The 23239-nt window shown below is 22.8% G+C and overlaps 4 protein-coding genes across 4 annotated transcripts; 1 reads left to right on the forward strand and 3 right to left on the reverse strand. All coding sequences in view use genetic code 6, as the record gives it.

The window, feature by feature from the left end:
* Positions 1 to 898: 898 nt before the first annotated feature.
* On the reverse strand, positions 899 to 10252 carry TTHERM_00001190 (transmembrane protein, putative; the record flags this gene model as incomplete). The annotated part of the gene is made up of 4 exons (XM_001007999.2): positions 899 to 3366; positions 3676 to 8084; positions 8494 to 9402; positions 9666 to 10252. 4 exons carry the CDS (start codon positions 10250 to 10252, stop codon positions 899 to 901), a joined length of 8373 nt encoding a protein of 2790 aa, XP_001007999.2.
* Positions 10253 to 11612: 1360 nt separating this feature from the next.
* Positions 11613 to 13416, forward strand: TTHERM_00001200 (MFS transporter; the record flags this gene model as incomplete). The annotated part of the gene is made up of 5 exons (XM_001008000.3): positions 11613 to 11721; positions 11776 to 12209; positions 12354 to 12870; positions 12927 to 13026; positions 13080 to 13416. The coding sequence occupies 5 exons, from the start codon at positions 11613 to 11615 to the stop codon at positions 13414 to 13416; spliced, it is 1497 nt and encodes a 498-aa protein (XP_001008000.2).
* An 887-nt stretch (positions 13417 to 14303) lies between these two features.
* On the reverse strand, positions 14304 to 18120 carry TTHERM_00001210 (cyclic nucleotide-binding domain protein). Its single transcript, XM_001008001.2, has 4 exons — positions 16503 to 18120; positions 16143 to 16444; positions 15054 to 15796; positions 14304 to 15004 (listed from the first exon to the last, which is right to left on the reverse strand). The coding sequence occupies exons 1-4, from the start codon at positions 18059 to 18061 to the stop codon at positions 14438 to 14440; spliced, it is 3171 nt and encodes a 1056-aa protein (XP_001008001.2). The 5' UTR covers positions 18062 to 18120; the 3' UTR covers positions 14304 to 14437.
* Positions 18121 to 21160: 3040 nt separating this feature from the next.
* Positions 21161 to 22037, reverse strand: TTHERM_000001219 (cyclic nucleotide-binding domain protein; the record flags this gene model as incomplete). The annotated part of the gene is made up of 2 exons (XM_012795617.1): positions 21161 to 21198; positions 21392 to 22037. The coding sequence occupies 2 exons, from the start codon at positions 22035 to 22037 to the stop codon at positions 21161 to 21163; spliced, it is 684 nt and encodes a 227-aa protein (XP_012651071.1).
* Between the last annotated feature and the right edge of the window lie 1202 nt (positions 22038 to 23239).

Consider the following 23239-nt stretch of genomic DNA (forward strand, 5'->3'; position numbering starts at 1 on the left):
AGTACTTAATTAATTAAAGTATTTGTTTACAAATCAATTTATCAAAAATCAAAAATAATGAAATATTTATTTATTTATCTTTAATAACAATCATTCTAAATAGTAAACACAATACCAAATTTTTCAATTTTGAATTTGATTTGGATTTCTCCCGCAATTATATTCAACTTCAATATATTCACAAAATCAAAAATTTATTATATTATAATCAAATTACTTCATGAAGCATCCAAGTTAAAAACACTCTGTATTGTCAGAATTCATTAAGTTACCTCATACTAGCTAATAAATAAATAAAACTAATTGTAAAATAATTTTAAAAAAAACTTTAAACATCAAATATAAAATAAGTAAGTTATTTTATTTCACAATAATAAATAATTTAATAAATTCAAAAATATTAAGAAAATACAAACAATTAAAATAAAATAATAATTTTGCTTCTTTTTGTAATTTAACAGAAAAGTTATCAAGCAATAAAAAAATAATTGTAAGTAAATATTTTAGATATCAAATTAATATATTAATTTCTTAAAAAATAATTTAATTTTAAAAAAATATAATCATTGAAAATATTTCTAAATGTTAAATAAAAATCATTTAATTTTGTAGAAAAATTAAAAAATTAATTTAAATTTCATCTAATTTATTATAATTTAATTGATTTAAATCTCAAATTAAAAAAAAATTTAATTTTGTTAATTTACTTTAAATTAAAAATAAATTGAATTTTTTAATTGTCTAATTTTCAAAAAGTAATTTAATCAAACAAAATTTGTTAATGCATTTTATATAAAATTATTTATTTCAAATTTATATTTTCTTTTACATTAATAAAAGAAAGAATAAATAAAATATTTAGAATTTATTTCTATTCTAAATTGTTTAGCTGCTTTTATCATTTTTTTTTACTAGCTTATGCTTTCGATTGAGTCGCTGGGTGATTAGGTTTAGTACTTGAGTTCTGATTTTCTGCTTTATGGATGAATACTGGATGAGTGGATATACTTTTATTTTGGTTATTTGTGCTAGTTTAATCATGATTTTAGTGGTTGTTGTTATTAAATGTATTTTAATTGTTATTGTTATGAAGAATCTGATTTGATTTATTCAAATATGCTGATGATTGATCGTGAGGCATTTCTAACTTTTTATTAACTAAATGAGTTGTATCTTTGAGATCTTCATGAATATGTTAATAATGACTATTATTTGCTTAATGATTATTATTATTTAATTAGATTGATGGTTTAAAATGACTTATGCCGTGAGTATTTTTATTTTATTTATCTTCTTTTTCTAATTAGGTTTATGAAGTAATTTCATTATTTAATAGATTTTCATATTTTTATTTGAATTCTTCTAGCTACTCCTGTTTATCGATAAATATTTTGTTTTAAAAGAAATAATCAATCAAATCCAAATTATGCTAAAATCTTCTTAAATCTTTAGCTACCTGAATCTCTTTATGGATGTCAGATATTGAGTTAAAATTTTTCTCTAGGATACTTTTGTAGTAAAGAGTTGACTTTATGCATTTCAGCTACTCTACTAAATTATACTTAAGAAGATTAGACTCATACTCTTATAGCTTCTTTTGATATACAGGGAGTACTTAATTTCTCTTTTTTGTGTTTAATGCATTAAAGTCTTCTTAGCCCAGACGAGATGGAACTACTGTGAGGAATTTATAAAGATTTATCACAAACATCAAACAAGAAGTTATAATAGAAAACAAAACGTTAATTGTGATAGTATTGTTTTTAGCTAAATAAATTATTTGAATGATGATTTAAGGAATATTTTCAAATAAGATGCCTATAAATGTGCTTACTATTTTTTAATTGTACATCCTTTTTTTGTAAGTTATTGAATTTGATGGAGAAATAATATTTAAAACTTCTGCAACTGCTTAAAATTAGACTAAATTGCAAATCTGATAGAGTTTATCTATACGACCAGTAACTAATTTTCCATATGTCGATTCACCTGAAAATGTTAATATGTACAAAATCACATTGAATAATAAGTGAATAGATAGAGCTGTAAAAGAAATCCAAAAAAGAACTCGCTCATCGCATGTGTACAAAGAATACAAAAAAGAAATATCTGTAAAATAGTCGAATCTGGTTATTTAACTTTATATGAAAGAAATTGAGTAATTCAAGTACCAAGTGTTTAGCCAATTCAAATCAATCAAAAATTATTTTGTGGAGTTTATGTAATTATTTGGAAATGCGGTTTAACAATCAGGTTTGAATTCAGGGATAAGGTGATTGACAAATTCAAGGCAGAGGACGAATAAATCTGCTTCAATAATAAATGTAAGCAATCCATATACACCGTACATTATATAAGAATACCAAGAGATACCTTAATGGCAAGCTATTTAATTGTAAGTTGAAAAGAAAATGACTCCAAATATGCAGACAAACTGATAAATAGGAAAGAGGAATCTAAGTAAATTAAACCTTGCTTATTGTATTGAGCCAAACTGTCTCTCAAGTAAGATAACAGAATGATCAAATCTGAATTGCATGGGCTGAGTTTGGAATATACTAAAGATGAAGTATCCTATTTGACCTATGAAATATTTAATGTAGCTTGAGAAAGACTTCTCACGATAATTCTGAACTATCATTTTATAGCTATTGAGTGTCAAATAATTTCCTATAGAAGTATTCTCAATCAATTCAAAATCTACTTCTATTTATGTATTATATGAAAGAGGTGCATAGTAATTTATGACGTACCAACTTTTTACAAACTAAATGCTCATGTTTTTAAGTAAGATTGCTGATGGTGGAACTCTATTTAAATAATAAAGTAATGTAAATTCATCCAAGTTTTTTTATTTTAAAATATCGTCTGAGATAGTTATCTTCAATGGTAAAAAAGCTTGTTCTACTTATTTGATTTCAATTAATTAGTTCATATTTTCTAAAAAAAGGACATCTCCACTCACACCATTTTCTCCTAATTATTCGCTTTTAAAATCCTAGAAATAAAACTCATTAAAGTGAGGAAAGTAAAATTTATCATAACTAAATATGTAATTCATTCCATGCTCTACCAGATCTAAATCGAAGAAGGCAAGATTATATGAATCAAAATTCAGTGCCTTTCCTTTTAATTAGTTAATTACCTTATCTTTCTTAATTTTACTTTTTTAAAACATTGAGTAAGGTGAGAAAATAAAGAATTTTTCTTGCTTTTCTTTGATTTTAAGCTTTTCTTCGTTAAACAACAAAAAGAAAAAGTGAAGTAAAACTTATAAATTTTAATTTTTAGACTGAATTAGCAACATCTATTACAAAAAAAGCTTAAAAAGACTCCAAAACTTATCTTCACTTCCATCACTATTTCCTATAAAATAATTAATTAATTAATATTCAAAATACTCTAACTATTTATTTAAATTAAATATATTATGAAACTTCATATTGAATAAGAAAAAATTTCAATCTTAAAAAATTAACCTATATTTAAGAAAAACCTCGATAAATCAAAGATTTTTTGAATTTGTGGGTTGCGAGTTAACGAGGTTTTACGGTAATAAATAAAAATTAAAGATTTAATCCAAATTTTTATTAAAAATCAATTTAAATATTACTGTTTAATGTAATAAAAAGTATTATTTTAAATTTGAATAAAGGTAAAAAGAAAATTTATTACTTAGTATTTCATTTCTTCTTTTAAATGCATTTTGAAGAAATCTGATGAATTTAATTATGTTGATATTAGCAACGTACTTTTCTTAAGTGAAAAAATTGTATTTGTATTTTATATGCTCACACTCCAGTTTTTCAACATATTGCAATTAACTTCCTTACTCAAAATCATGAGAAAAAGTATCTAGCTTAACCTTTTGAAGTTTTACAGAGGAATCGTTAAAAAATTTAAGCATGAAATCTATCTGTTTTAAATTTGGATTCTTCGAAAAGTCAATATACTCAATTGATTCCACCAATATTTCAAAGTTAATATTTTATAATTGTTTCTCATCTAGATTCATTTGTGACATGTATAAATTTTTAAGAGTTTTTTTTGTTCTTTCAAACATTTTGTTTAAGAATTCGAAATTATTTATGAACTCATTTCCACTTATATCAAAATTTTCTAACGTTAAAGGTGTCTAGGAAAAATCTATTTGACCTATCATTTCTTAAGTGGCCTACATATACGATATATTTAAGCTTTTTAGATTTATTGCTATCTTGAATAAGTCGTTAAAAAAGCTATAATCTAATATGCTTAAGTTGTAAGCAAAATCCAGTTTCTGTAAATTAGTAAATATAGCTTGTTTGTCTAGCTAGCTGATTAAATAATTATTTAAACAAGTATTTCTAGCAATCAAACTTTTAAATTCTGCCTTTTTATTTAACTAATTTAAATTTGTCAAATCTGTTATAACATTATTGTTAGATATATCAAGTTCTTCAATTTTTTCTGTTACTTTTTCATCAAAAAGAGAGTTTAAACGTTGGTAATTTAAATTGAAATCCTATACTAATAATCCCACAAAGCAAGAACTTTAAGTAATTATTTCAGGAGCATATTAAAAGCTATCGTGAACCAAATTTCCGCTGATATTCAGATACTTTAGCTTATTCGCTGGAATATTTACAGGCTCTGACTGATAAGAATTTATGTGTTGTTAGTAACTTAAATCTAATTTTTCTAAATGAGGCGATGCTTTGAATATACTTGTTAAAAATCCCATGAAATACACAATTGAGTTCCTAGATAGATTTATTTCTCTTAAATGAGATGAAAGCTCAGAAAATTTAATTAGGTTTTGCTTAATATAATTATGATGAATTCCAAAATTAGAGACATTCACAATTTGAAGTTTTTTGCATTTCGTAAAAATACTGGATAAAATATGACCAGCAACTTGTTTTTGATTATTATCAGATAAGTTTAGAATTTCTAATTCAGAACTTATTTCATTAAAGTGAACCTCTTCAAATTTTTTATCATCTAAATTCATATTGGAAAGATTTAAGTTTTTTAGCTTTGTGCATATTTTAAATATATTATTCAAAAATGCTATGCTTTGGAAGTTCTAATTATTAGATAAATTAAGATCAATTAATGATATTGGAAGAAGATCTACTTTAAACATAGTATTGTTGTTTAGATTGCTGTTAGAAAGATTCAATATTTTTAAATGAGGAGCATTCAACAAAATTGCATTTATTAATTTAGATAAATTCACTTAATTATCTGATAAGTTCACTTCTTCTAACATTTCAAAACTACATAAATGAATATGCATTTATTCTTCGAACATAACCTATTCAAAAAATTCTTATACCTGCAACTACATCTTTTGCAAGCACATTTTTTGAATTAATTTGCATTTTGTGAAGGTGAAAATAATAAAAGCATTTTAAAAATACTTCCTATTACTTAAATCTAGTACTTTTATAAACTGTATTAGATTTTCAGGCTCGAGAGTATCTAAATCTAAATTTAATTGTTCTAACATTTTTTTATCATTAATGTAATGAAGTAAAAGATATTTGACATCGATATACACGTTTTAATCCTCAATTACTTAGTCAAAAAAAAAGTTCCACTATTCTTTTGATTTAATTTGTGGTTTTGGACTAGAATCAGATTCATTTTCCTCCTTCCCTTACTTAACAAGGCTGTTTTCTTAGTTTATCATCTACTCAAATTTCTTGAAAAAAGAATAAAAATAAAATATGTTAACTGCCTCACTAAGGTGAATTCTCTATTCTTGGTTGAAAGTATATTGTTATTTTTTTTGCTGAATGCTCTAGTTTAGTAGACTCATTCTTTTCTCTTATTTTTATTTGATAAATAAGTCAATGTGGACTATATTTGTAAGCGATAATGGTATAACCTACTAGGTCTTATTTTCTTACTTATCTTCTTCTTTGATTGTTTTGTTATGCTTAAAGTTAATCTCTTCCTTTGACATTCTGTACTAAGTAAGATTGAATGATTAGCAGATACCAAAATAATTAAGATAAGGAAATAAATCTGCATTAGCATGGCGTTTTTAAAAGCGATAAATATTTAGATATCTATTTAGCTTCTTTATCAGCCAATCTGTTAAACTCCTTTTGTTTCCTTCATTTCCTTCTTAAATTCTAAAAATCTCTAATTCTGGAGAAACGTTATCAAATGAAATATTATCTATCTAAACTTCGTTTAAAGTTATTCCTTGCAAATTTATTATTTTTAAAGTTTTTGCTTTCCTCATAATTTCATTCAAAAAGTAAAAACGGGTCAGCTAACCACTGTTATCATTACTCGATAAGCTTACCTTTTCAAGGAAAGGACTTATTAATGAAAAGTCTACATTTTTTAACTTTTCATCAGTCAATTTCATTTAATCAAGACTCAATATTTTAAGTTTTTAGCATTTCTTCATCAAATCATTGAGTAAACCTAAGTTAGAAATATCAGGGTTTCCAGACAAGTCAAATTCTTCAAGTCCCTCACTTATCAAAGAAAAATTAACATTTTTTATTTTTTCTTATGTTAAAGAGCAATATCTCATGATGAATTACTTCAAATTGACAAGCTATTCAAACAATTTATTTAAAAAATCACATTTCTTTATTTAATAATTATTTGAAATGTCAATTTTGATCAACTTATCATACAAGTGATCAAGTTTCAATAAGCTAATCTGCTAATCATCTATCTCTTAATAAGAAATCGTAAATTTTTTCATATTTTTGCAAATGATCAGTATTTCATTCACCTTCGACACCTCTGAGATTTTATTTTGATGAAAAATTATTTCTTCAATTTTCATATATTTTTCACTAGAAGAAGAATGCTTCAATACAATAGAAGGATTCGAAGGATGATTAGAATGAATTTAAGAATTATTTTAAGAGTGAGTAGCTATATCACCTTCCTCTATGTTGTTCAAAGATGACTAACTTTGTTTAATTTACGTTTGGGATTTCTCGCTTTTCAAATTGATGTTTAAATCTTTGAGCTCCAAATAAGTCAAATTCGGTTGATTTATTGTAGGAAGAATATCAATAAAATCCCCAAATTCTAAATTGTAATTTTAACTTATATTTAAATATTCTATTGAAACAGGAAACTTGATTTTCTTCAAATGATGATTGGTAAGCTAGCACTAAGCCAAGTTGATTATTTTTAAAGAAGAAGTCTCGGTAATCAAAGAAGCAACTATTTCTATGCAGTCTGTTAGATTGTTATTACTTAAATTAAGATTTTCCAAAGATTTGCTGAGCAAAGAAAAATTCACATTCTTTAATCTTGATTAGTTTATTTACATATCTTATAGAGCAAGTTTCTTTAGAAAGGTAGCCTTTGCCATAATATTGTTGAGAAGCGAAAAATCATCAATTTCTCTGTTTTTAGATAAATCTAATTCTTGAAGCTCCTTGGAAACTAAGCCAAAATTAATTGAACTGATTTTTTTCATATTAAGCAAGCATTCTCTCATTGTAAGTACCCTCAAATTTATAGCTGCTTAAAACACATCAGATAAATAAGAGTATGTGGTGTTTTCACGGATTCCATCTAAATTTAAATGAGTTAATTTATTAAAATCAATGATTTAAGTTAAATTCCCAACTAGCTAAGCATTTAATCCTATTTTTACTGATTCCTTAATAATTAAAGAATATTCTTCAGTTTCAAAATTAGAAAAATCCCATCTATTTTCACAGAGTGATCTGTGCAGTTCATCATTGTTGATGAAAAAATACAATGACTGTCCTTTGATCTTTGTAAAACCCCTTAAATATGCAACAGCTGTTTGCAAATAATATTTTTAACTGTATCTAATATTCTCAACGATGCTAATAGGATACTTGCTTTAGAGAATTTTGTATGACTTTTATTGCCTGTATAGTTGCTAATACTCAATTTTTAATTCTTTTTCCTAAATAAATCCTATCAAAATATTTATTAAGCTACAATTTACAACATTTAAGTCATCTTGATTAATAAATTTATCCAAGTCATTTATTAACTCATCTTATTTTATATCAAGCTTGGCCTTTTTTATTTAATCAATTTCTTATTTGCTATTCGCTTTCTTTACAAATATCCAGTACCTTTTTCAAAATAATTTCAACTTAAAAAATATAACATAAAGGAAAAATAATAATTTTAAAAGGTTTATCATTAACTAAAAATCAAAAATTTCAAAACTTAATAATAAAATTTTGCTAAGATCAAATTTTAAGCTTTTTTGGAAAAATGAAAATCAAATATCTTTCACTAAAAAAACTAATTAATTAATTAGTAGTAGTGAGTGATTAATTAAGTGAGTAATTTAAACCTTATTTGATTAATTGAGTGAGTAATTTAAACATTATTTGATTAATTGAGTGAGTGATCAATGTATAAAATTTGTGAATATGTGTTTTACAAAAATTAACAATTATTTTTATATTCAATATTAATTTATAGCTTTTCATGGAAGAATAAAGTAAAAATGTTTAAATAATTAAAAAATTTTACTTAAATAGTATTTTTTCACTAACATTCTTGCCGATAATCGAAAGGTTTTTTCCTTGGTAAAATATAATTCTATTATAAATAAGTTTTGGATAATCTTGCTAACGCTCATAAAGCTTTTCAGCTTCCATCATTTAAGAGTAAGCTCTATTATATTCTATAGCTGTCTAAAAGTTATCTTAATTGTTAGTGATGATTTTTTCTAGTTCAGATTTACTTAAAAAGTCTGAAGCAAAACTTGATTAGAAAGCATAAGGAGTAAATTCGTAATAAGTTTTAGAAAATAGATCCAATATGGTATATCTATAATGATTGATGTTAACATCATGCATCAAGGGAGTTTTTTTTGTTGCATGCATTTAAAAGAGGTGATAAATTTCTGAAGCAAGGAAATGAGATCTATAGATTATCATAAATTAAACTTTTTTAGATCCAATCAAATATTGCAAGTCTTTGAAACTTTCTTCTTCTACTACTGAAGCTAAAAATGAAATTTCATCAATTTTCTCTATAATAAAAAGCTGATTCATCAAATCGCTAAATGATTTACTTGGAATTCTACCAGTATCTTTGAAAATGATACTATTTATGCTCATGTAATTCAGCTAAATTAAATTATATAGTTATTATTGAGAAACATTGTTGTATAGCACATCACCCAAAATCAATAACTTATTATCCATCAAAGCATACTTTGTGTAAGTTTTATAGAAACTTAAGTTTTACTAAATCTCTGAGATTTTGTTAATGTTTAATTAGTCATCCATTTTTAAAGGATTTATCAAATCTCCCCAAATTAAATCTTAAGCAAATTTTTTTTAGTCACCATGTTGAAAAGATTTGATGAATGAAGGTTTTTCTATCTACTCATAATTAATTAGTCTGCATTCCTTTTCACAACCAAATTATTCACTATTTTAATTAAGAAAAGTTAAATACGAATGAATGATAAATTAAATAATTACTTCAAAAAATTGTTACCAAAATATTAATATTGCAAAATAATGCAAATAGTTGATTTTTATGATTAAATAAATAGCTTAAATCTTGCTTAAAATTAAGTAAGTGTTGAGGATATTTTTAAATCAACAAACAAATATAAATAAATAAATTGGTAAATTCATTTTAATATTTAAATTCAACCGACAGCAAATTAATAAATTTAAAAAGTTTACATTAAATCTTGCTCTGACATTGTATTTTCTGTGTAGTGATGATGATGATGCTCTTTTTCTTTATCAGCTTCGAAATTGATAACTTCGTGTCCTTAGTTCATTTCTATTTATACTTATGATGATGCTGGGACAAGCTCTACTAATTATGGAAGGACAATTTTTTTATCTCTGATGTCTTTCAATTAAACCTTTTAAGCATATTATTCATTAATAAATTTTATTTACTATTCTTTGGTCAAATTTAACTCTATCTCTTCAATATCAAAGAATTGAAATGTCTGAATCAAATAGACGAAATCAATCTCTTAGAGCATACGACCATTACTTACAGGGTTTTTAAATTCGTTTGCATCTCCATCTGATAAATGAAATATGCATCTGTTAATTTTTATTGACCTTAAGCTTTTTAAATTCCATTTAATTATTTTTTTAAGTGCAAAAATATTTATATTGCAGAATTCAAACTAGATGTTCGTGTAGTAATTTTCAATAAGCAAGATGTTTTCCTTTAGCTCAGGGTTATCTGAAAGCACCTAATACTACTATTCTATAATTCTTTTACTAAAATTTTCTACTAAATCTGACATTAGTAATGCTTTCCTCACAATATTTATTTCATTTACTTTTACTCCTCTTTGTAAATCTACTTTTTATGTCTGCCTTTAATTCAACATATAAATTGAAAATTGTAAAGCCCTACTAAATTTGTTTATTTAAAATTGTTATATTTATTAATACTATATTACTCCATAAATCAATTAAGTTATTTAAAATAACTAGGTTTTTAATATATATATTCCAAGAGTTCAATATGATATTAATAATTGCTAACCGAATTACATAAATATCTAAATCATTTAAGGATCTATGAATGGATTTATTTTTTTTCACAAACAAAGCTATAACAATTAATTTACTTCACATATTTTCTTAATTGCCATAAATATAAACTATAAAATTTAATACCTTTCACAATTAACCAAAAATTTATTTTCTTCATTTTTAAAGGCAGATCTGTGTTTTTACTTCTTGATAACATAAATAAATAAATAATTAATATCTATGAATTTAAATATAACAAAATCTTTTTCTATAATTGAAGATAATAAATTTGATTATTCTGACATGTATTTATTAGTGTGTGTATATTTTTAAAACTGATTTCAGATATAAAATTAAAAAAATGATTTTAGTAAGAAAAAGTATAATAAATATTAAGAAAGAAAAAATATATTATTACTTAATCCCATGATTTAAATTTTATTAAAAAAATATATTGTAATATAAATTCATTAAAATATTCAAAATAGCTTTATTAAGATATACATACTGCTGTTCTATAAAATGATTAAAACAAATACTTTTCTAAAAATACTATGTTTTTATTTAAAATTTATCTGAAAAATTTTTTTTAAATTGTATTTTCCTTTAATTTAATTCTAATTTATCTTATATAAACTCTCTTATCATATTTTTGAAGAATTTTTTTTCAATGTTTGAATTATTATTATTTAAAGTAGAGTTAAATAAGAATTATTTAAAACACAATTTTAATCTTAAGTTTTAAGAAATAAATATATTATTAAAAATAAATGAAATAATTTATGTGTTCATAGCATAATGTTAGAATTTAGTGAAAGGAAATAAATCAATGACTTAACATGTGAATAGTAGTAGAAATTGAAAAGAAAAAGCCAAAAAATTGCATATTTTTGTAATAATAGATATGAAAATTTATGTGAAATAGATAGTGGTTAATACATAATAAATTGACCTCACATAGTAATTAGATGGGATCTACAAATATTTTATTTTGATTGATTAGATATTTTTGATCATTAAATTAAGATACACAAAATTTGATTTTTTATAGTAATTAATTTTAAAAATTTACATAAATTTATATTATAAAAAGAGAGTGTGAAATTTAGTAATTAGCAAGTTAAAATGGATTAAGAAATCAATAAAAAGCATGTACTTCTTTTGATAGGCAATATATGCTTAGGTAGTTTATATTTCGGATATAATATGGGTGTTTACAACACTCTTTCGACAGGTAAAGCTTAGATTTATTTAGAATATATGTTAATGCTTTATTTTAACATTATAGTTATGGTTTACTTGAATGGATGGAAAGGCGGATTTGAGGAGACTTTATACCCAACTCTCATAACAATTTCTGCTTCTGTAGGTTGTATTGTATCTTCTCCTTTGGGTGTGTAAGCTCTTCAATATACTTAAGGAAACTTAAGAAAGGCTTGCATTTATTTAGATTTAATAGGAATTGCTAGTGTTTTGTTTTAAATTTTAGATTCTAGCTTCATATTTTTACTTTTAGGTAGATTTGTTTCAGGATTAGTTATTGGCTTGAATTGTTCTTACATATCCACATATATTACTGAATTTTCTCCTGTTTCAATGAGAGGTATTACAGGTTGTATGAACTAAATATTCATTTGTAGTGGTCTCTTTTTAAGTTTTTTTATTGGAGCATTTTTGCCAAGCAAATAAGATCTCGCTTAAATGGAATCCTATACTGATTAAGTAAATAAAAAAAGAAATTTTATTCAAAATTTCAAAATAAAATTCAGAATTTTAAAGAATCATTTTACTAAAAATAAAATATTTATTTATTTATTTGACAATTCATAAAAAATGTTATTATTAATTTTTAATTTAATTAAAAAGTCATAATGGAGATTCAATTTAGGTTATTCTATAATTTTCGGTATAGCTAGAGCTTATTTTTTATCTACAACTTTTAGTTATGATACTCCTAGCTACATGCATAAGAATGGAAATATTGCTGACTTAAAAGCAGCTCTCTAAGCAATTTATACTAGATAAGAAGATGTTAAGAATATTATTAAATAGTTAGATGATGCTTAAGATGAAATAAACAAACCAGTTTCAAAGCATTTTGATACTCCTGTCACTGAATTAGGATAGAATCCTATCCCATTTGATAATAGAAATACAAAGTCTTACAAAAGAAGATTTTATCTTGGTTTGTTTTTCTCCATATCCAATCAATTAACTGGAATTAATGCTGTTATGTTTTACTCCAATAAGATATTTGAAGATTCTCATTAAGAAGCTTATGCAGGCATTTTCACTAGCTTTTTAGGTATAGTTTTAATATTATCAACAGTGTATGGTGCTATAATCAGTGAAAAGTATGGTAGAAGATAAATGATCATGAAAGGTAGCTTTTTGTTTTGTAACTTATGTATATATATTTTTTTAATTGTTTAAAAAAAGGTGTAAGTGCAATGACTGGATGCCTTTTCTTAATGTCATACTTTAGCTCTTCAGATAATTTTGTACTTAGTTTTGGATCTATTTGTGCTTATCTTTTCTTGTAATTTTTTAATTTATATAAAGCGTATTAATATCATATCTTACTTTTAATAGCTTCTCTATTAGTTAGGGACCTCTTGTTTGGGCTTACTAAGCAGAAATTCTTGATTAAGTTGGACTCTCTATCAGTACTTGTGTTATATGGATCTTTACTTTGCTCGTGGGTTTAGTTTTCCCTTATTTAGTTTTAGGTTTTGGAGTAGGAGGAGCATTTATTTTCTTTGCTTTCTGCTCACTTACATCTCTATTTTATTTTAATAAAGAATTAATAGAAACTAAAGGCAAAACAAAAGAGTAAATTGCATTAGAATTTGAAGGTATTACTGCAGATTAAGCAGTAAGAAGAGCTAAAAAAATGGAAAAACCTTTACTTGATGATAATTAATTGTGATTTAAAATATTTGTTTGTCTGTCTTTACTAATTTATTAAATTAATTAATTTTGTAGATTAATAAAATTTAAATAATAAATTCAAAATAAAAGCAAATTATTATTTTTTAATTTATATTATTAAATTATTTTCAAGATATTTTTATAACAGACAGAATTATTAAATAAAAATATCCTTGACAAAAAGATATTAATTAATATGTTCAAACCATGAAAAATTTTAAAAATGTCATTTTGATGAATAATTAATTTCGATAAAATATAAAGTGTCTATTTTGGAGTAAATAAAGAAAATTAATAAGAGTAAAATTAATTTCTCTAAGTTTTAAAACTGATAGTTATTGCTATCAAAATACACAAACACCTACTTCTATATGACATTTTTTCAAATAAACTGCAATTGAAAAATAAAAACTTTTATTTTAGTCAATTGTATAAGAAAAAAATTATTTAATATTAATGTTCAAGCTTATAATAAAACTCTAATTGTTACATAAAAAATTTTTTTTATTCTACTTATATTTTTTACTTATTTTCTTGAATTTTCTTTATTTTATGATTGCTCAAAATCAATAAGAATAAAATAAATCAGACTTTTATAAATTAAATTAAAAAAAAATGATAATTCGTAAATTTTTAATTTTTTATCTCAATCATAAGAGAAAGTTTTAGACTTGTAAAGAACTAATAATTTTGGAACTCGATTATATCAAGTTTTTTAAATTATAAATGAATTTAAAAAATATTTCTTATTTTTCTTATGGAAGTTAAAAAAATTGGAGGTAAAGTATTAAAGTTTAAGGTTGACTCTCAAATTTTAAAGCATATAAATAAACTTCTTATTTTAACCTTACATGTATTGAAAGAACCTTAAAAAATATTTGATTTTCCTTGTTATTTTATTTTCATAAAAAGAAAGAATATTTAAAAAAAAATATAGATTTAATAAAAAAAAACAAACATCATTTAAAATTAATAATAACTTTTAAATATAAATATTTATGTTATTTTATTTATTTATTTCAAATAATTTTTTTATTTCTCTTAGAATTCCTAATTTTCTTTTTAATGTATCTATTATACCTGAATATCTGCAGTTTTAAATTTCCTTGAGAATAGTAGAATTTGAAATTTTGTGGCTTTTCAAAATTATAATCATAAAAGTTGTTCTATGGTATGGAGTTATTATTGCAGTTATTTAAATAGATTTAATTTTGCACATCTTGCTCATTTATAGTTTCTTATTTGTTAATTTTACTGTTACTTTTTTTAATTGTTGGGGTTAAACTGCTTTGATTTTCATTTTATTGTAATTTAGATTCCTCAACAGATGAAATTTAACCATGAAAATTTGTCCTTAAACTGCTACTGCTTTTTAGGTAGTTTCTCATATAACTTTTTTTTCTCGAAAGCTCACCTTCATATGCCCCTTATAAAATATCTCTTGAATTTTTTCTAATCATTTCTTACTATCGTTTTATACTTCTCTAACTATCACCATTGCTTATTTCATATGAGTGCTAAAGCTCTGAGCGAAGTGAATTAAACTAGCTCTTCTAGTAATCGTTTACCTAAGCTAGTGAATGTTCCTAGATTTTAGAAATATAAAGTATTTTAGAGAAATAAATAAAAATTTACCTCTAAATCGCTTAAACTCTTTTAATTTTTTGTGGTATTTGAGTATCTATGAATTTTAATGCTCGAATCCAATTAAACTTAAACTTAATCGTATTTACATTTTTAAAAAGAATTATCTTCCTAAGAATTATTTTTATTGATATCTTGGCTTTCGTTAGTTAGTGATTGATTGATTTGGCTTTTAACAAATTCATCCTCTTCATCAGAAAAAAACTGAGCTTCAAGTTTTTAGTATGTTGAAATACTCTAATTTAAAATTTTAATATTATTTATTAAAACTTTAATATCCTTTTAAGTATCTCTCATGTTATTTAGACTATTTATTTTCTTTTCTTTTCTTCTACTAAATTTGAGTCTTTTTTATTTTTGATTATACAGCTTAGCAGTCTTAAAAATGAAAGGTTCTCTATCAAGGCTAATAAGTGGACACTAAAGTTAAAAATGATTTTATTTTCTACAAATTGAGCAATTATAATTTTTTATAATATCTGAAAAATCTAATTATAATTTTATTTTATCATTTATTTAGCAGAATATTTCATAATCCATTTCGTTTGATTTTATTATTTCAATAAAATTATTTCTCTATATCCTTAAAACCTTTGTAAACCCACTAGATCTGATACAAGGTGTTTGCTGAAGGCCAGTAAAAAAATTAATTTCTCCTACTATATCTCCTTTTTTTACTTTGTTTAAGGGCGTTTATAAACACTGTTCTTTGTAAAAACTACCAATTAATTCAACTAGATATTTAATTAAATAAAAAATTATTTAATCTTATAAAAAATAATAAAATCTTTTATTTTATCTCTTACAAAAAATTCTAATTTTTTTTATTTTTATTTTATTAAATATATTTAAAATTTTTTTAAATATTCTATTCATTTTTAATTTTATCAAAAATATATCTTTTACTGTTTATAGTGTGAATATCTTAAATAAAAATAATTTGATTTGAAATAAGGTATTTTTGATTTAGATATTTAATAGATTGGATTTTAAGTCAAATTATGCAAAGTTTATTTTATTTTGGAAAAAAACTACTTTAAATAACTTAGATTTGAAAAATAAATGTAGCAAAAAAATTACTTTATCCAGAAATAATGTAAAACATAGATCCATCATATTATTCATCTGAATTAATTATTACTTGATTTGGCATGTAATATTCTTCTTTAACTCTTAGCGATAACTCTTCAATCGATTTTAAGCTAAAGTTATTTTTCAAGCATTGAATTTTGTTTAATATTTGTATATTTTATTCTTTCAAAACAGATTTTTGAAGATCTAATGAAATCTTTCCTAAAATTTTGAAATTTTCCTCTGAGATTTTTTAATAGTTCTTTCGATAGTAGTTTTGTAAACTGAAATTAACTTATTATTACAAGGTCCTTGATTAATTTTTATAGAAGTCGTCATAAAAAAAAATAAATAAAAAAATTAATTCACTTAGATATGTTCCTTTTCCTCATATATTGATTGATGATGCTCAAATCACTTTTTACTGCTGAGTTTTATTGGTCTATCTCAGAAAGTATAATACCTATTGCATTCAAAAAATATCCAAAGATTATTGTTGTAAAGAGCATAATGAAACATGTAAAATAAGCTTCTGATGCTGTTTTTATTTGATTTGAGCCTGTTGTCATCAAAGTTAGAGACCAATATAATGACCAAATGTAATTTCTCCACCAAATTAAATCTTATATTGCTAAATCTTCTTACCAAGTTTGCTATTCTCCAAAATAGTCTGCTTGAATCGATTGTAGTGCTTTCCATAAACAACTTACCACATGGGCTATTAGAAAGAGCTGCATTATTAAATAAAATAGTTAAATGATATAATGCCTTTTTAGAATCATACAAAGTCTTTATTAAATATCCTAAAGATCATTCAATACATTATATGCTTTCATTAAAACAACTACCTCAAAGTATAATTTGTGATGCTAAAATGATAAGGATATAAAACTTGTGACTAAAGGAATTACATCTGAAAAAGATTGCTGTTTTATGTAATATTTGAGTAATTGTTTTCGTTGATCTATTTAATTAATTATTTTTTATGGATGCATATTTAATTTAAATAAAATCTCTATTATCCACAAAGGAATAATTAGTCTTAGCGCTACTTCTAATTATTAGCTTTAATCTGAAAAGACTAGAAAAAGGGAATATGTATATAGAAATAAGCAGTTAATAATAGAAAAGAATATCTTGATGAATAGTCCTACTATGCTGAAGTTGGTTATTATTGGGAAACTGTATTTTCCTATCAGCTTTTCAAGACTAGGTAAATAATTTACTATCAACTATTAGTAATACTAAATTTAATTTTAACGAGTACCATCACTCAAGTCTTCAATATGAGTTCTTATGTCCTAATTAAGTAATGATGTTCTGCCACTTAGTGTGTACTTTTAGTGAAAATATGAGATTTTCTATTTAATTTTTGTTAGTAATTTCATATTAACAATACTGTTTTTTCTTACTAATTTTTCTCTCTTCATGCTTAAGCCTACTTTCACTCTAGCTTTGCTTGATTTTTGGCACAATTAGCTCTTTTCTTTGCTTTCTTAATACTAGCTGCTCCTATATTCTACTGATTGTTTTTTAATATAAGAAGAGTTATCTATTTAAAAATCGGATTTTATATGTTTCAAGTCAGAATTTGATATATTAATAATATTATTTTAAGTTCCCGTGACATTTAAATGGTTATATTTCTACTTTTGAGAGTATTCCAATTTATCCAGGCAATTTACTGATTTATTTTAACTGCATATTTCCTATTACTTGCAATGTATATTAAAATCCCCATAATTCTACTATTATTTCTCATCTATAAATGAAGAAAAAGACTAAGTAAGCTTCATTCTTTAACTATCGCTCCAACATGAGCTTTCATCTAATTTATTTAAAACGCTAAGCTTTATATCGCAGAGTTAATTTTAATTTTTAAGCTATTGCTTTTATTTATCATGTAATTTCAGTTGATTTTCTTCCATCACTTTTAAAAATTAAACTATTTACTCTTTATTATTGATTATTCTTAATTTATTTAAGAGCTTTTGTATTTCAATTAATAATTTATATTTGATTAATAGGTTTATTAAAAGTGAACCAAACATTTTAATAATAAATAAATTGATTATTTTTTTATAAACAAAGTAACTATTTAAATCTAAATAAGTGTTTTAATAAAAATTATTATTTTCATTCAAAATTTAATGTTAAATCATTATTGCACATCTATCTCTTGTCCATGTTTTGAAACAAAAGATTTACTTATATTTTATACTAAATGTATAGCTCATATATTAAATTAAAAAATATAAACATATATATTTTAAAGAAAAATAAATACAGAATTTTATTTTACATAATTATTAAAGATAGATGTATCAAAATCATTTATTGATAAAACATAAAACTTATTAATTAATTAAAGGTATTTAAATAAAAAATGTATTTTTCATCTTCAAAAATTAAAAGAAGTTTAAATGCTAATATTTTATTTAATTTAAGACTTATTGGGTAAGGATTTACAGTAAGTAATATAAATATATAAATAAAGAAAGTAATTCCATAATCAATTCTTTAAAATTTACAATTGCAATTTTTGATTTTTAAGATTTCTTTTATTTAATAGATTTGTCTTTAATATTTAATCCTTGTAATTTCCATATTTAAAGTAAAACTTAAAATTCTCCATAAAATCAAAGTCTTTCAGCTGAATGAAATCTATACATTAATTTGAACTATTTTACATTAATAAATTTATTTGGTTAATTTTATTTTTTTATTCCACCTAGCTCTCATCCTCGATAAGATACTCAGTATTTTATTAAAAGACTCTCAAACTAAAAGGATTTTCAAATTTTTATGCTTCTAAGATTGGACCTTTGATTTTTGAATTATTTCTCTTTAAATTGTGCTTTTTTATGAAAATATTATTTAATAGCTTTTGATAAGCCAAATCATTTTCGTATTGATCAAAGTTGTTGTTAATATCAGAATATATTAAAGGATTTGAGTTTTCTTAGCTTTCTTTGATAAAGGATTTCGTATGCTCAGAATTTAATCTCTAACTGTCCTATCCTGTCTAGTTTTTGCTAAAAATCGTTATATTCTCATTACTTCCCTTTTAGATATGTTTTAGTGTCTCTGTATTCTTTATGAATACATAAATAATTTAGTTAATTTAAGAATATGTTAAATAATAAAGTAATATTTTAATTAAAATTTGTATGATAATAAAATAATATACTTCTATTTCATTAAACAAAGAAGGCTTTAGTTGAATTTAGCTTTAATCACCTGCTGTAATATTATCTTGAATATATAAACTTTTTGTTTTAACCGAATACTATTCAGTTTCTTACTAATCTAGTGAATTTTTTATTGTTTCAGTTTATAGGGTTTTTTAAATAGAAACAGAATTCATGGGGTGCAAAAGGTCATACTCAGAAGGAGAATACTCTTAGCATTCTATACTTGATTAAGAATATTTTTCTATTCCCACTTAATTATTACTTTCATTTCCTGTGTCATAAAGTTTTGTTTACTCTTTTCTAATTTGAGTTGATATTTACTTAAGAAACTTTTATAAAAAAAGTGCCTTTGAATATTTTCCAGGTTTCCTTTCTTTTTTGACTCTTTAACAAGTAGAATTTTATTGTATCTTTGATCTCTATTAAGCTTACTGCTTGTTAAAGTGTACATACTGACAATTTTTTAAGGTGTGATTCTATGAATTACAGCATTAACAAAATAATTTTAGGTTTCTAAAATCCTAATTATAAAGTAATTTATCTTTTATGCAATTAAAAACTTCAAAATCCTAGCTGTTATTTTGTAAAATTTTTAAAAACTAATTTCTTTCTAGCTTAATTGCATTGCAAAACGAAGATGCTTTCAAATGAAAAGATTGAGGTTCTCCTGTAAAAAAATTAATTTCTCCAAAAAGTTGACTTTCATATGATAATTAATTATTTTTATTTGAAAACTATTGATCAATAGATTCAACAACTTAAACTTTATTTAAAAATAAAACAAATAATTTATTTTTCACAGTAAGAAAAATTTGAATACCTTTTCCACTTATGATGTAAACTAGATATACAGCTGAGTTTTCTTTCTAACAAATGATTTAATTTGGAGAATACACTTCTTCTTAGAAGCACTATGCTAACTGATCCATTAAATTTTAGCTAAAATTATTTGCTAAAAATTCTATTTTGTTTAGAATTTATAAGTTTTATTCAATTTATAGTGAATTTTATAGATCAACAGATAATTTTTTAAGGACCTTGTTCTTTTCTTCTAATTCTTATTTATAATTTCTTTCACAATATCTTTCTAAATCATTTATCACCTTTCCTTGTAATTTACTAATAAATTTTAAAAATTAACAAAAATAAAATTATTCAATATTTCTATATAAAATAACTCAATTAATCTAAATGTTATTAAATACTTTTTTTAAATTAAAAATAATGGAAATAGATTATAAGTAGTTAGTTTTAGAAAAATATTTGTCTTTAATTATTACTTAGAAATGTTATTTGAGGCCATAAACTTATTTATGATACATGTTTCTTTTATTTATTATTATTAATTCTTATAAATTGTTGTTACCAACATTTTGAAAGAGTAAAAATAATAACCTAAGAAAAATATAACAAATAATAAAGCAAACACAGTAAAAGTTGCTTCGTAGATGTTAGTTGCATAGTCAGATATTGTAGTCATTTTACAGAAAGCCCAATAGAGAGACCAAACATAATTATGAAACCAATCAATATTTTTATCTTGTACTAAATCAAACCAGGTTTTATCTATTTTAAAATAGCTTTATTATATCCTATATAAAGAAAACCATAAGCATGAGATGATATGTCCTATTAAAAACATTTAAAATAGCAAACAACAAATTTATATTTTTAAATAACTCTATTAGTACTAAAACTGCATAATTTTCTAAATCATATTTAAGTCTCTGTTGACGTTGATAGATTTTAAAAAAACCAATAAGTACACAAATATTTTTTAGATTAGACCCATTTAAGAAAAATCTACAAGGATCAGAGGTAATATATCATAAATCATTCTTTATCTTATATATGAATAAAATATAGACATTCTATTAATATTTTAATCATATAGTTAGTGAGGGATTGAGTTTAAATGAATTATTATTTCATTTATCCAAAAAATTCTCAGAAACGAGTAGAAGTATTCACTATAATCTTAGAAAGCTTCATAAAAGTAATTTAAGCTGAGCAAATACAAGCTTAAGCAATTGATTAAAACAAGAACTACAACAATAGATTTACCTAAACTAGATTATGAGTCTAAAAGAGGTAAATTTTAAAAGCAATTCTAATATTTAATCAAATTTTTATGAAAATTGCTTTTTGGTAATTTTTTGGTTTATATTGATGGCTTAAAGCAATCACTATTATCACTTACTAATTTTCTTATTCTACTATTCAATAGTAATGTTTTACCACTTATTGTGTATTTTTTATAAAATTAGCTAATAAAAAACTTTATTTTTTTGGCAACTGAAGCCTTTAGAGGGGGAGAAGAACCTAATTTGAGCAATTACAGATCATTTTATTGAGGAATATTCATTTAAGGATCATTTGAAGATTTTATGTTTGCTACATGTTCCTAATTTTTCATTTTATTAATTTATAAGCAAGAAAAGATTGTTTATGACCTTGGAGAAAAGTTGTTGAGTGTTTCTTCGATATAAGAATTAGAGACATGTAAATCCTCATTAGCTATTTGTTAATTTATTTGGTTAAAATTTTCACCCTAATTCTTCTTATTCATGATATTTTATTCTGAGCTTATTTTATTTATTTTACTATCTTGTTAAAATATTGCAGTTTATGAATCTTTATTTTTAGAATTTAAGCTTGGAATTTTTCTTATTGTTTCGACGCATTAAGAAATTTCGTCTTCTTATTTCATTTTCTGTTTTTAGAGCTCTACATTTTAACTAAAATATTGCTTTATTTTGCTTTACCTGTTTTTAGAATTCTAAATAATCTGATCCATAAAATAGTTGGTTAGTTAGTTAGTTATATTAGTTCTACTTTGTTTAGTTTTTTATTATTAGTAATTTTTATTGATATAAAAAGAATTTTTAAATCTTCTGTAGAAAAAACTTTCCAATTTTCCTTTGAATAATTAAGAAATAAATATATTTTTCTTGCCTTATTAATTTTGGAATGTTTTCTTGTAAATATAGTGGAAAAAACATATTTTATTTTATTTTTGTGATTAAAAAAAAAATTGGAAAAAACAAAAGCAGAGAGATGTTAAAGTAATGCATAGTGAAATCACTAATTTAATAAAAAATTTATAAAAAAATTATTTGGCTTTCTTATTGAATTTTGGTATGCATGTTTTCGAATTTCGTGAATAAAAATAAATTTAATTTTATTAGCTGTATGTTTAAGTAAGAAAATCGTAAAATAAAAAAAGAGAAATCAAAATTAATTAAATTAAAAAATACAGAGTGAAATCCCTTTTTCATCAAAAATCAGTAGATTTAGCTACAAATAAAAAATTAATTGACTTTGTTTAAAGAGCAGATTTATTTTGATTTGAATAAATTTATTAATATTTAATCAATAATTAATTTAAATATTGAATTATAATTTTCATAAGAAAAATAAAGATAGATTAACTTTCATTCAGTAAAACTGATTTTTGAAATTTTGAGAATAATTTTTTTTTCAAAGTTAAACATAAAAAAATAATTAAAAAAACAAATGTGTATAAATAAATTTAAATAGTTTAAAATACTTTTAAATTTTTATTTTATCATGAGTTATTTTACTTTAAAATCTTAAAATACTAAATTTGAAAAATTTAGTTTAAAGAGTTTATTTTAATTTTAATAACAAGTAAATATTAATTTTAAAAAAATAATTTATTAAAATTGAAATAATGAGAATAAAATAATTAATTAATTAATTTATTATCTTATCATTTAAATTCATTAAATTAATATTTATGTAAATTCATTTAAAATTTTATTATTTTTAAACAGTTTTAAATTTTGGAAATTTTACTTAACTTAAAAAAATAAATGGTTTCCTTTGTGTGATTGATTGTATTATCGTTCCAAATAATTTATCACCAAATTATGAAATGTTAATTTCCTA

The sequence above is a fragment of the Tetrahymena thermophila genome (assembly GCF_000189635.1).
Source record: "Tetrahymena thermophila SB210 genomic scaffold scf_8254803, whole genome shotgun sequence".
Lineage (NCBI taxonomy): Eukaryota > Ciliophora > Oligohymenophorea > Hymenostomatida > Tetrahymenidae > Tetrahymena > Tetrahymena thermophila.